The 15,085-nt window shown below is 35.5% G+C and overlaps 1 protein-coding gene and 1 non-coding gene across 3 annotated transcripts in view; both read right to left on the reverse strand.

The window, feature by feature from the left end:
* Positions 1 to 3,285: 3,285 nt before the first annotated feature.
* On the reverse strand, positions 3,286 to 5,775 carry LOC115440500. Its single transcript, XR_005114033.1, has 2 exons — positions 5,241 to 5,775; positions 3,286 to 3,990 (listed from the first exon to the last, which is right to left on the reverse strand). It is a non-coding gene; the product is annotated as an uncharacterized LOC115440500 (transcript).
* Positions 5,776 to 9,837: 4,062 nt separating this feature from the next.
* The window catches only part of LOC115440501 (fibroblast growth factor 22), a 251,754-nt gene continuing 246,506 nt past the window's right edge, over positions 9,838 to 15,085 (reverse strand). Inside the window, exon 5 of one of the 2 annotated variants that reach the window (XM_030164841.2) lies at positions 9,838 to 14,100. In XM_030164841.2, the coding sequence (XP_030020701.1) occupies positions 13,600 to 14,100 (501 nt within the window). In that variant the 3' untranslated portion in view covers positions 9,838 to 13,599. Of the gene's footprint in view, positions 14,104 to 15,085 lie in introns of both variants that reach the window. The other variant, XM_030164838.2, reaches the window with a different exon arrangement.

Here is a 15,085-nt window from a genome sequence, read left to right on the forward strand (position 1 = left end):
ATGTAGAATCCGTAAATATTTGTATTAGATAAAAATAATTTGTTTTTATTGACAAAATCTCCTTTTATTTTGAATCAGATTCATTCTAGTAGCATTTCTCCACTGTATCCATTAAAATCATACGCCATTGCACCGTAGGCAATGAATATAAGTTTTTTTGCCGAAAATCAGCCTAGATTTGTGCCTTATAAGACGATAGATTCGCCCCAATCACATCATGGTACGGAACAGTTGGAAAATGGGCGCACATGTCACACTTCTGCCTACCTCGCCGGGAATAAAAGGCGTGAGTGTATACATTATTATTGCACAATATTTAACAGGACAATTAACAAGCATCCCGGTAGCGGGTTGAACAGCCGACCTAAATATTTCTCTGTTTGTATTTGCGCGCCATTCTCATTAGAAGTGGGACCGTGAACTGACGCTTTGATTTGCTAATGGTCCTCCTGTAGGACCGCCTGCTAAGCGCTTCCTTATTCGTATAGGTATTAAAATAGGAAAATGTTTGACACATAAATACATTTGAGGACTTATTTTTGGTTAATTCATTCATTCATTTTCATTTATTTCATTCATTCTAATTATCCAAGTTGGGTGCCAGGGGACCAAAATCGTGTTATGTAAATTTTTTTTGGCACATAATATATGGCACATAATATATATGTAGATACAATACTTTAGTAAGGTTTGTGAAAATCAACATTGATGTTAGTCAATTGATAACTGCAGTGTTTTGGTTTGAAAGTTAATATAGACAGTTAGTTACTAGCCATTATGAGATAAAAGTAATTTGATTATAATGTCTTAGAGTAAGGATCTAAGGTCTCTATTATGAAACATGCTCATGTTTAAGTAAAATCTCAAGTAGACGTTTATGTACTTATTGAAATTTCTGTCAGTGCTGATAAATAACAAAACTTAGCTGTCAAAATACCTCACCTGTTGTGACTTAAGATATATTCTGAGCTAATGTTAATAAGTGTTTATTAAATGGAGACTATCTTAAGACGCTGGCCTTAATTTGACACCATCTCAGCTGATATCACGCTTCGGAGTGAAACTGAGTTGTAAGCATTAATACGTCCCTAGGTGCACGATGGTAGGATATATTTTATATCCGCTCGGATAGCGACCACCGTACACAAGGTGTTAAAACCCGCCATAGTTGCCCACGTAAATGTGTCGCGTTCTGGGATAAGCCTGTTTATATCCAGTTCCAACAGGCCGGCAAAATTTAGTCGACCGCCGAGGGGTAATCATCTCTCCTCAGTCGACATTCTTTAGGACTCCATTCCACTTACCATCAAATGAAGTGGGGTTACTGACTTGTCTGTATAAAAAAATGGTCTTTCACTTACCAACTCATAAACAGTAGCACGAGTAAGCTTACATTGGCGATTACCATCAGTGACTTATGATTACATAGGTATGTATATAAGCTGAACTATGCATTACAGCTTTGCGGCTGTGTTATAATCAGCGGTGCGTCAATCGCACACAATTGCCATTGAGATCATCCATTGATCCATTTAGATGGCAGACGAGATAGACTTGTCTGTCGGCGGATCGGACACTGTCTCAATATTTGATTTGACATTCACTCAAGTGTTAGATTGTATTTAATGAGAATTGTAGAAATAAGTGACTTATTATAATGCGTGGTGACAGAATCGTCAAAGAATGGGAAATAGCTTTATGGCGCTTTTTCTAATTACCTACTATATACATCGGAAGGTATTTTTTGCACAAACTGCCTATTAATTTATTTTGCTGGTGGTAGGATACATTTTATATTCGCCCGGATAGCGACCACCGTACACAAGGTGTTAAAGCCCGCCATAGTGCTCCGCCATGTACTTAAGTGTGTCGCGTTCCGGGATGAGCCTGTTTATACCCAATTCCAAAAATAATTATGTTGACTGCCGGGGGGTAATCACATCTCGTTAGTCGATATTATATTGGACCCCATTTCACTTACCATGAGGTACAGTGATATCACTATTCTGTGCGTGTATGGAAAAGAAAAATTGTAGAGTTCACTGAGCTCCATTTAGAATTACAACGTTCTATTATCACGATTAAAATAATTCTAATTGCTGTCTATCCCGTAATTTATGATATAAAAAAATGCAGATGCTATTTGCGTAGATAAAATTGTTAGCAAATTGTCTCTTGTTGAACAATTTACATGCAATTGTGATACAGTTTTAAAACAGTTATTAGTACATCGACATTGTTTACACCTATTTTTAAATAGTGTTCGCATTAGAGCCACGTGATGCGTAGGAGTTGTCGCATATGCGCTACCCTGAGGTATTGAACTCTAATATTTTGAACAGAATATAAAATCAAAGAATGAAACCGCATGTTTGAAGAATGTTATGTTATTTATTTTACCAAATATTATACTTAATACTCGGATTTTTTAAATAATTTTCATAATTAAATGATAGTTTGCCATAGAATGTAACTCGCGACTTCCATTTCAGTAGTCCGTTTGAGAAATAGGCTACATAATAATATAAAATTATATTCAATACCTATATTTCTAAACTAATATGTTATATAAATTATTTAGATATAATATAAATATGCACATTGAAGCATTTTATCCTAGAAAGGCTGGATGTTACAACACGAAATTAAAGTTTATTGCTAAAAGGTTAAAGTCTATATTCGAATGGCAGCCAGATTATTTATGTTAGCATGTCCCTGCTAAAATAAATACTCTGTACCTATATAGATTTTTGAGGCTACTTTTTAAAATCCCAATACACTAAAAACGGATTATTTTATAAAATTTTGGGCCCTCTTGAAGTCTGGGCCTGAGGCATTTAGCCAGTCATGCCACTCTATTATATCATTGTTAGGGGGCCATTCTGACTTAGAATGAATTATTTAACATACATTTACGAGTGACTCTTCTAGTTTAAGTGATTCTTATCACACATACATTCACTGTCTCACGGGTAGGCAGAGACGCAATACAGTCACTTTCCGCCATTTTGTGGAATCAGTCCCATAATCTGATCAATTTAACTACTTACGTCACCAAGTAATTTTATTTATTTACTCATAAAATTATATTTTGATCAAAACTACTTACGTGAAACAATTTATAGCAGCAATAATTATGAAATAGAATCTTAGACAAAAAAAAATCTGTGAAAATCTTAGTACTTTTATCCTATCTATTAAATATTTCAAGATAAAAAATTTAAATTTAAATTCCTAATAAATGAGTCTAAACTCAATTCAACATGATTTAACAATAAAACACCATTCAACCTTGCTATTATTTGGTAATTTAATTAAAAGTTAAAACAATGCATCTATATCCATACTTAAAATTATACAAATAAAATGCATAAGCTATATTACAAAAATCCATAAAACATTTTATTCTGCTATGTCCACTCCTTCTGACTCAACGCTATGAGTTGGAATCTCTTTCTGTTCAATGACTTCCTCACTCTCTACTTGCATATGAGAAGTGTAGTCTACCGTGCTAGGTTCTGGTTCAGGAGATCGTACAGAGTACATCAAGACCCTTTTCACCGAGTCTGCATGATCGTACATCCCATACTCTGCTTGCCATAAAATCGTTGTAATTAACTGCTGCAAGTTTCCACGGGTTCGTGGAGTCTTGAACTTCCTCAATTTGTTTGCAACATATTCTCCAAATACAGAGTATTCGTCACCATGTATCTTGTCTTCGTAGACGACTGTCTTCTCTTGCTTTGGTGCTACGTAGAACCCAGGGAGACCTGTAGGTGATTGTACTTCCCTCTTCACTCGCCTGTACTTCATCTTCTTATGTTTGTTATTCACCGGTTCGTAGGTCTCAATGTGAGTGATTTGGTAAGGATCGTCTTCTAGCCACTCCTCATCAGAGTTTCGGGTTGCATGCATCTGTTTCACCAGATTAATTGTGGCATCATTGTCTTCATCTCTGTATTCATTGTCTGAATTCTCCAATACATCCACCTAGAAATAAAAAACATATAAGATTATTTTATTCGTATTTCTTGTTCCCAGGCTGGGATTAATAATTTGTTTGACTATTGTGAACGCAAACAATTTACACTTCAAATACAATGCAACAGGATGATAGCACAATATATTAATTAATCCATGCGAGTAGATACTATGTTATCCATATTGTACTATTTTACTGTATAAGTAAATGACATCCTTATTTATAACTACTAAATGTTTTTAAGTCCTAACAGACAATATGATTAAAAGAGACCTGGTCCATCAGATACATTATTTTTGAAATTATAGTTCCCACTTTACTCTGGATAACATGTTCTGATCATTCATAGTTGTGGAAAAATACAGCGATAATCACATATCAGTTATTTTCATACAATAATCTACCATGGTCTATCATTTCCAAATTTTTTTATTGTGTTTTTAATACATTCTGGTACCCACACTACTTGAAAACTTTTAGGGGGTAAATATAGGGTCCTAAAAGGCTGCATTTGATTCAACCATGATGGGTTAAACCATGAGATATTGTAGGTATAAAATCAAAAGGTAATTAATATAAATTATATTTTACTTATATATTTTGTTAAATATCTATAAGGGAAAAATAATATGTTAGCGTCTCACTGCTATAACATGTTTATGATTTTTAAATATCAACTGATTGGTCAAGTAAGGTCAAATACTATCAATTGTATCATTTTGTTTATATGCGGTATTAAAATGATATTAAGACATATTGGTTTACTGTATTGAGCCTTGTCAAAACACATAATGTTACCCTTGTATGTAGTTATAAAAATATAACCCTAAAAAGGCCTGATACTATGAAATTATTCGCATCTAATGCCTTGTTTATATTGTATATAACCTAAAAACTTAAACACCACATTAAAATATTATTACCTAAATAGGTTTTATTACAATATAAGAGGTGTATTTGATCATTTCTAAAGTAGATAAATACGATGTATAGTTTAGAAGTTACTCATAAATAACCGCACTATCGTATGATCATTATCAATAACAATTTAATCAACGATCACGGATCAAATGCCAACCGATAAGGTTATCCGATTCGATTATCGATGATTTAGCTTCACTTAGTGCGCAGTCCTATGTATTATGCAATGTCACAAAATCGATACACCGCGATAAACTGATGCCTGATAAACATAACCTAAATTATAAAGTAATATGAATGTAATTATTGAATTAGGTAAGTAGTAACTAGTAAGTACCCGCTGGATTTCGATCTTAGGCATATGTCCCTCCATTTCTTCATTATTAACTGATACTGAATAACGTACATTTTTTTGCCCGCGGTGTGTATTTTCTCCTCTTTGTCGTTGACGTGGTTTGGCTTGTAGATTCATTTTCTTCAATTCGGAAAAGCGACTCGTCCAGGCTACCATTTTGGGCAAGTTCCCATTGTATAGGATGTTTTGTCGTCAGATGCACTCTAAGATTAGTCGTGTTGCCGAAGTATTTGTATTGATTTTCACATAATTTACACACTATTGCAGTACATCTATTGTTTTCTTCAATGCGTTCGAAAAATCGCCACACAGCAGATGAACATCTCTTCATTTTGATATCGATTTATAATAGTCAATTTGCCGCCGAAATGCCGATGATTATTGAAACGAAAACGATTATAAATGTCTATCGAATAGAAAGTATTACAACTTGGTTCACTTCAACAAAATGGCGATCGAGTATGACATCGAGCGCCGCGCGTTTATTCGATAACGGTGACGCCACTAGTGCGCCGACCGCCGCGCTCTGGATATTTTAACAAACTTCCGTTCTACTGCAATATTCAAAACTAAACCTTATGTTGAGGTGATAAAGTAAATTCTATGTGCACGTTCAACATTGGTATTTATCGTGTACACATGCGCATATATTTTTTTCTCTTACTCGCTTTAACTGAGTTGTATAAGTCTATCTCTTTTTGTTTGATTGCATCATCGTGCCTGTTGCCAACATAATAATTTTCGAGTTCGTATACAAAGACATAGACAATCGATGTTTTAAATTATAGAACGTATTGTCAATTCTTTGCGATTATAGAGGCTGATTTGAATTTTTTTATTATAATTCAAAATGATAAACGTTTATGTAGCAAATTCATTATATTAGTGCTTCTTGCACTAACCATTGTTCTATGTTGTTTCGTGCAACTCGCAGACGTACTTGCAGCAAGAATAATTTAATATCGAAATAAGTTTTTAGAGATTACTAAAGAATTATTACTTAATGCAAGAATTAAAAGTTTTACGTAATCTTTTCTTATAAATAGAATATTTTTTTTACTTGGTAGGTTTTCAACAATATTTTTGACTAATTTGAACCGAGGGTAGGATATATATTGCTAGTAATTTAAATTTAGTTCCTAACAATTAATATTATTCAAATGTTAGTTTTTCTATGGTCTCATAACTAACCGATATTCGTACATACTAACAGGATATTATTTGTAGCTAATCTAAAACCACCACTGTAACCAAAATTAAAATATCTTCCATTATATCACGGTCTGAGATGCGCATCGGAGTCACTGCGTATAGATACGTGGGTATCCACTAAAAGTGATTGGGATGACATCATTTTGGTGAACAATTAACATCAACGGATTTTCATACAAATTATATTAACTACTATAATCACATTTCACAATAAATTCAGTGTAAGAATTATTGCCGAAGTACCAACATAAAAAATGAAAGTAGATACTCACCTATATATGTAGGTAGGTACGTAAGACTAGTATTTTGTTGTAAGTAGGTATACAGCGGATATTATTATATAACTTGGTGTTGTTAACGGTTTCGCTCGCGTGGAAAGCCTTTTCCACTACAAGAGCTCTTAAAACATTGGAGCGATTTATAGCGCAACCTGTACGACGCCAGCGCCATTTACTAATACTACTTATTATTTCCCATGGGAACAAATTACTTACCGGGATAAAAAGTTACCTAAGTGTTAATCCAGGATATGATCTATTCATGTGATAAATATCGTTCAAATTCGTTCAGCTGTTTTTATGCTTAGCTTTAACAAACATCCAAACATTCAAATATTTTCACAAACTTCCATTTTTCTTATATTGTAAGAGTAAAATAAAATTTATCCAGTCCAAACTCCGGCATCCGCCTTATTTATAGATAACTAGCTTCCGCCCGCAGCTTCGCCCGCGTGGATTTCGGGTTTCAAAAATGGAGAAGGTGCTCAATTTGTCGGGATGTTTTTTTAATTTATGGTGGTATGCAGGTGGTCCGATTGTCCGGTCAGGGTCTGATGATGGGATCCTGGTGAAATCGAAGGAACTTTTAACCATTAAGGTTGCACACGAAATGACGGAAGCTTAAAGAATGGAGTAACTTCTCCCGTTTTCCCAACATTTTCCATCACTGCTATGCTCCTATTAATTGTAGCGTGATGAAAAGTATACTATAACCAGCTCAGGAGTATGAAAAATAATTGTACCAAGTTAAGTTAAAATCTGTCGAGTAGTTTTTGTTTCTATAACGGTTATACAGACAGACAGACAAAAATTTTACTAATTGCATTTTTGGCATCAGTATCGATCCCTAATCACCCCCAGTTATTTTGGAAATATATTTCATGTACAGAATTGACCTCTCTACAGATTTATTATAAGTATAGATATGCAAAAGTAGCTCAAAAATTGTCCATAACGAAAACATGCATTTTAAAGTAAAACAAAAGAAATAATATCGTGAAGCCAACCAAATAACTAATGATATATTAAATTTTGTGACTGTTCAATTTAGTCGGATCCGCGATATCACTTTTGTTGAGTTTCAGAACGCGACATTACATTATTATATTCTGTGCTCCAACGCACACTGCTTTGATGTTAGGAACACATCTACATTGCTTAGACAACAGTGAACTTTATACAATAGCAATAAAGCTCAAATTGACTCTACGTATTAGTTAGAAAACGTTTGTATGGGAAATAGAAAAATGCTGTTTTGAGGATTTTCCCGGCAATTATTCGAATTTTTCTCACCTTTTAAACCTTCCCTAGACCTCCACGAATAATTCAAGACCAAGATAAGATAAATCCGTTCAGCCGTTCTCGAGTTTTAGCGAGACTAACGAACAGCAATTCATTTTTATATAAATAGATATGCAATTTTTTCTCTCAACGGTGAACGGAATCTTGTTTCAATTTACTTACGAAAACTTTTAACGATTTGTGCCTATATTTTAAAATTATTACCCATTCTGGAGCACTTACACAGACATAAAATTTGTAAAAAACGTTTCATAATTTAACAAGATACATTAGTTTTATGACAATGACATTTTGTTTAACGATAAGACAGAAATAAAAAATGTTTTTGCTAATGTTCTGTCAACGATTTAGTAGATAAAATTATTTATGCGTCATTCAATATATTTTATTGTTATAATATGTATACACTATTAAGCCGATGACTACACCAGACAGCTTTTATCAAAGTAGCTGAAGTGTTAAAATAGCGGTATGGGACATTTGATTTTTAATTGACTAATGAGAAATTTCGACCACTTCAAGGTACCTATACATTAATGCTTACTTGTTGTCATTAGATAATGAAGTGATGGTGAATAATAAAATTTATTTTGTTTAGTGTATTTCTTGTAGTAGTTAGGAGGTAACTGTGGTATAGATGCTTTTTGAAATCAAGCTGTGATTTGTCAACGATTGATATTACCAAAAAGAATTTAATAATTATTGATAGACCCGTCCTTGAACATCAAACTGATCAAAAGTATAATGATTACGTAGAATGAAAATAATGTATCAACCCTAACAATAAAGTACAGTTTTCTGTGTAAATGTTTTTTTGGTGTATGGTTGGATGCTGTTAGAAATAAAACAGCATATTATCGCATAATTATGCTTGAGGTTAATTGTAATTCATATATACTTTATCTATCTCATTTCACCGTTCATAACGTGTTAAAAAGGCAAGTTGATATACAGAATGAAAAAAGTACGAATTGTAGGTAAAGTCGAGAGCACACGTTCCTCGCCCATTCCCCCTCTGCCGCTTTAACAATAACATACAGCAGGACGTAATTGAGCGTGCGGAATATTAGGTATGGAATAGGGGACCGGACTCATTTTTGTTCTTTATTATTATCAAATATTTACGTTATAAATTATAACACAGAAAGAATTATTTAAATCCGGTAAAAAATCAACAAGTTATAAGCCTTTCCATTTCGGTAGAAGGGGTAAGTAACAAGAAACAGAAAAGAGGTACAATATCCACGTGTGACGTCATCGGGCATTACGACGCGTGCGAAAGAAAGAGATGAAGCGATATCCCCACTTCGCGCCCACTTCGGCACATAGTAATATTTGAAATATGAATTACTGACTCATTTTTTAACTATTTTAATGCAGTTTTCGCAGGGGGGTTTCTTTTTCTTATTATTAACCATTACATATAGAATAATGTACAAAATCAAACACAGGAGGGTCCCCTATTGGTGAATTCATTCGAGTTTTAGAACCTCTAGGGGCAGCTGCCCTTCACTGCCGCCCCTTGGCGACGTCTTTGCACCACTTGCCATCAGGTGCAGGTGCGTTGTCGTGCACGTATGACAAAAGTAAATTACATGTCGCCTTCCAATACATACATACCATTATTTTCATAAATCAAAGGTGAGGAAAGCAGGGGATAGGAGAAAATATAGCTCGGGAAAAGATTTACTAAAAAATTTCCAGAAACTGGCAGCAGTATATATGTACCTACTTACTTCAGTATTTTGCATTGTTTATCCGGTGGTGATATAAATAAAAAACAAAAATATAGAATCATTTTATTTATTTCTCGGTATAAGAGGCTGTAAAAAGTTATTGTCTAAATGTTTCGATCAATCTTTCTTTTGGTAGCACTAAGTATTAGGGTGAAAAAATGTGAATTTCAAATATGTTTCCATTTTAGACGAGTTATCTCGAGACATGATTTCAAAAATGTTATTTTAATGAGAAATTTTATGATTTTTAAATTGAACATAAATGCACTAAGCAAACACGATAATTCATAATAATTATTGTAAAGGTATCGAAATTAATTAAGTAATACTGTTTGACTCATCTTGACGTTCTTATTTTAAGGAAAAAGAGTTACATAGGATATATATGTGACAGAGCCGAAGAAACCGCTTGCCGCATCCAAACATTTCACAGAGTTCATTTTATAGACTATTTTTGGACGCGGAAAGACGTGACCATAGATAATTTTCTTTAAAAGCTCAAGTCACTCTTCCTCTTTCCCTTTGAAGTGTTGAAATTGAGAAATATTAACTGCAACAATGTATGATTCGGTAGGTCAACCCGAGCGGGTCTAATTATGGCACATGGGCATTATAATAATATTACATTCATATTTTTACACCTCCACTGATACGATGCTATGCAAACTCACAATGACGTAATTGTGTTAATGAAATCAGTATTAAGGATTTCCCAATTTCTTACCCGTTTTATTTGAAAGACGAAACCATAGACAATGCATTCATGTAAAAACTTTGTATACAAGATGACAAATCCATAATTGAAGTCTTTATTTCATGGCAGTGAAAAAAGGTGAGTTTGCTATCATTGTATTCTGTCATTTTATATTGTCATCGCGTTACAGATGGGTACAGATTAAAAAACATCGCCAATTTTTTCTGAATTTTCTTACATTCGCTACATCAAATATAAAAACTACAAAACTAGATACTGTAACGGAGAACCATATTCTTTTACAATACCGAAATACTGCTTGCTAAACTAAACGTTAAGATCGATTGGTATTTTAATTTACAATATAATAACGAGTGAATTACAATTAATTAGATAATCGATATAATAATTTATTGACTTATTAAGAAAACGACAAAAAATTTGTAATATATTTTTTATGTATCGAAGTTTATTTTAAGACGAGTAAATGCTTCGTTCAAATACATAATTTCATGTCGCTTTCATGACACCTAGTAGTACATACATATAAATAAAATCGAATTATCATTCGTATAACATACGTAGGTACAATCATAAAGCTTGTTGCAAATATCCGACGCCCTTGGACGTTCAGCAAACATATCTTAATAACATAGTATTCGAGCAGAGGGATGTCCGATTTCTTTTTAATTAAAAAGGTAAAGGACTAAAGCGTTACATATTTTCACCCCAACTTTTAAAAGTCATAAGAACTGAGGTGAATAACAATCGATAATTTCATAATGAAAAGCACTTTAAAGAGACGGACAGCGCGTGTCGCCATTTGCACCTGTTCGCGAAAGGCAATTACTATTTAAGTATATGCGTGAATTTACAATAACTGTACACGATACGCACTTCTTTTTGGGAATATATTCGTTTGATATCGCATTATCACCATTGTGAGAAATTCGTTCGTTGATTTCCTGTTTGTCTGAAAGTCCGATTCGTCACCGAACAGTTTTAAGAAGCGTTAATTAGATAAATACCTTGTATTTTTTCGGCGAATATCCGAGACGTGGAAACTAGGCCACCAAGGGACGTCGGCTACAAGTGTACACAACTGTATGCGAGGGACATCACCAAGAGAATGTTACCGTATGTAATCCATTCAATCACAATATTTGCAAATGCACCAATTACACGCTATACAAACCGCATACAAAGCACATATTGTTACTGAACAGACTTAAAAAAATATAATACAATTAAAATTGGCTCACTAAAAGTACAAGCGTATGAAATCCTACATATCTACATTCGGTTGGAACTAATAGGGACAAGAGAATAATAAAAAAACATCAACTAAAACGTTAACAAAATACACTTTTCTCTATGGAAAATAAATAAATTTACAAATTAGATACACGTTTTTGGCCTACGGTCCAAGGCGAAAAAGGCGCGAATTTTGTTACAACTGCGTTGACAGGAACGTAACTACCCGACGTAATTGTTTTTGACACTAGGCTGTTTGACTGTAACGCTGTTGCGAGATATCCGCACCTTCCTAGCCGTGTCCTTAGGCTCGTCACTACATACTAATAGTCACATCATCCTCGTTAAAGTTTATCACTACTTTTTTGACAAGCCAAGGCGAGCGGTTAGCCGCTAACGTGCAATAGTATTTCATAGGGACTGCACACCCCAGTGCCAACTGCCCCGGACCCGCAATGTCTAGTTTTCGGGGTAATTCGACGTGGACATTGTCCGCTCGCCTCAACGGTCGAATTTTTAACTTATCATAGAAATACAGAAGCATGCCGTCCGCCGCACTACATTATCCTATCATAGCCTAGGCCGATACCAACATAAACTACGTTACTCAGTCCAATTTTCAGTCAATTTCTTATGAAATTACACCTTCAACACACGTCATCTAAGTACGAAAACGTTTCGGAATCTCCTCTCGTTGTATAACATTCATATTAATGTAATGGCGTCCGCATATGCCTTGATACGACAAAATTTAGTTCGAGTCCCGTTTCAGTAGAATATACCGATAATATCTCAATTTGAATAATGTTATTAAAGTGTTTTGTAAAAGTGGAAAAGTACGAACGTTAAAGATATACCGAACAAGATAATAAGTTTGATATCGTAACCGTGTTGATTGGTTTTCGATTGAAAATGAATTCATTAACGAATAATTCGGTTCTAATTAAATAGATATTTTCGAGTTCGACCACGAAATTGATGTAAAAGATACAGATATTATAAACATAATGCTGTAACGTCCAATTAATGTGGAACGGGCGATCCGAAAATATACGGCGTGACGACAACGAGCGAGCCATTCCGAAACGGTAAGTATTTAGGCTAAATGTTAATTGACAGAAATCTTTGCCTTCCCCTAACACAGTTCCACCTTACCCAACGATAATCTCGACGATTTACATTTTTTTTTATTAATTATCGAATAAAGTTAATCTAAGTTAATTTCATGATAAGTAACAGTTAACTAACAATTGGAATCTTGCCGATAAACCTACGTTTTAAAGCGAACTAGGAATATAAATTGAGATAGATAATTTCAGTAGCTTTGGTAGTTTAATATCATTCGTTTTATATTGTTAAATGTATCGATTCGTTTCTAACGCCACGTCTCGCGCGCACTATGAGTATTTTATTAAGTAACTACTAGAAGTAAAGGAAATGATGAAGACGATTTAGACAATCTAAACAACAAGTCACTGGTATCAATTTGTGATTGGGACCGTTCGAGAGAGCAATGCTACTGTGGCGCGCCGCGGCGCCCCACGCCGCACGACATTGTAAAACACACTAAATAGGAATGATATAGACTTGTTTCAACTGCCCGTTTACCATTAACGAACTACCCGCATCCAAACGCAGTACAGATACATCTACATGTTTACTGAAGTTATTTAGTCGCGTGTGACCGTTTGGAAACTATCTCACGAACGTCGCGCCTGCATCGACCGCTCAGGCTCTAGGCGGGTGCAAGCAAGGTTCGCTTCGTCCGGCCGCGACCCGACTACCAGAGATTCAAGCACGTGTAAGTGTGGAACGGTGCTAGTGTGCGAGCGCTACGGCTGCCCCGACCGCGAGTAGCGTGCGACTCACGCGCGACCGACCGCCTCCAGCGCGGTCGCCGATCGAAAAAACTCCGCGTCGGTGGTGGTCGACATGGTGGACATGGTCGACTCGTCCCACGTCATCTCCGTCGTGGTGGTGGTGCCGTTGTCGTGTTTTCTCCTCGACTTGGGGTGTCGTTGTTTCTTCTTGGGATTGTTAGCCTTCTTGTGCTTCCTTTTGTGCCTCGAGTTTTGCTTCTGTACTCGTGACATGCAGTTTCTGTGCCTGGGCGGCGGCCGTTTTAGCTTCCCGCGGTGCCGTCGCGGCGGACAGTGGGTTTGCTTGGGTCCCTCCCAGCGGTTGGTGAGCGTGAGCGCGTATGTGGAGAGGTTGCCGAGAGGGCGCGACACCGGTATCTGCGTGCGGCGCGCCTTGCCGCGGTTGTCGAGCGCAACAAACGTCTTCTTCCCGTTCCGTATCCGCGAATATGTGTTATAGTTGTTCTCCTCTATATGTTCCTGGAACACGCAGTCGTCCGAGAGATCCTTCTGAAACAAAAGAGAAGGTGGTCGTTAGTGTTTGTTTATAATGACACTGATGTGTTTAGAAACTTACAAAACCATAAAGCTAACCGATGTTCCTCTAATTGTTTCCTCAAGGAACGCCTCGCGTAAACATTATGTTTAGCTTTTAAACGGTGGACATAATCCCTTTCACCACACAATGAATCAATACACACAATAACAATTTATCCCGTAGATAAATCCCGCTATACCTTCAATTATTCCCAAAGCATTCGTATAAGGTATTGGTCTAACTAAATCCAATGTTTAAATTGGGGGCCTGCCATTTAGGGAGCCATGGCCTCCAGTGAGCATCGGCCGTTAGTCTAACAACCGAGCGCTGCAGCGATTGACTGTTTTACCCATAAATATGTATAAATGAATAGCCCGAGGGTATAATGCCCCTTAAATTGTCCAAAGAGTTGGAATATTAGACATTAAATTCAATCTGCGATAGTTTGTACGATGCGCGTCGGTGGGTGCAGAATTATTGCTCAATTGATTTATGGTATTAGCAAATTGTGCTATCGGAAGCTCGTTTTGTGGACCGAGTTCTGGTGTTGCAATGACTTGTTGCGGACCTGTTGCTGTTAAAAATATATTTATTTTTGTTTTCATAAGCTCAGTTTCATTTACATGTATCTTTGTAACATGGATGACATACGAAGCCATGATTTAATTTCATAAATATAAACTTTAAGGAGGTTAATCTAATATCCTAGTAAATAGAAAATATTTTAGATTCTAACTAGACTTCCAATTAAACATTGACTGCATTCCTTCGTCTTCTAACTCAAAAGAAAATAAACGGTATTCAGTGTCATTATTTTTAATCTTGTTAACATAATTAGCATTCCCATCTTTGCCAATACGATATGTTCAAGCTTGTTAGAACATTTCAAACCTGCTGTTATCCAATTCCTCTCATAATTTCAGTGGTATTTGAAGCCGTACTATAAATTTACTG

This window comes from Manduca sexta, chromosome 6 (assembly GCF_014839805.1).
Source record: "Manduca sexta isolate Smith_Timp_Sample1 chromosome 6, JHU_Msex_v1.0, whole genome shotgun sequence".
Taxonomy (NCBI): Eukaryota; Metazoa; Arthropoda; class Insecta; order Lepidoptera; family Sphingidae; genus Manduca; species Manduca sexta.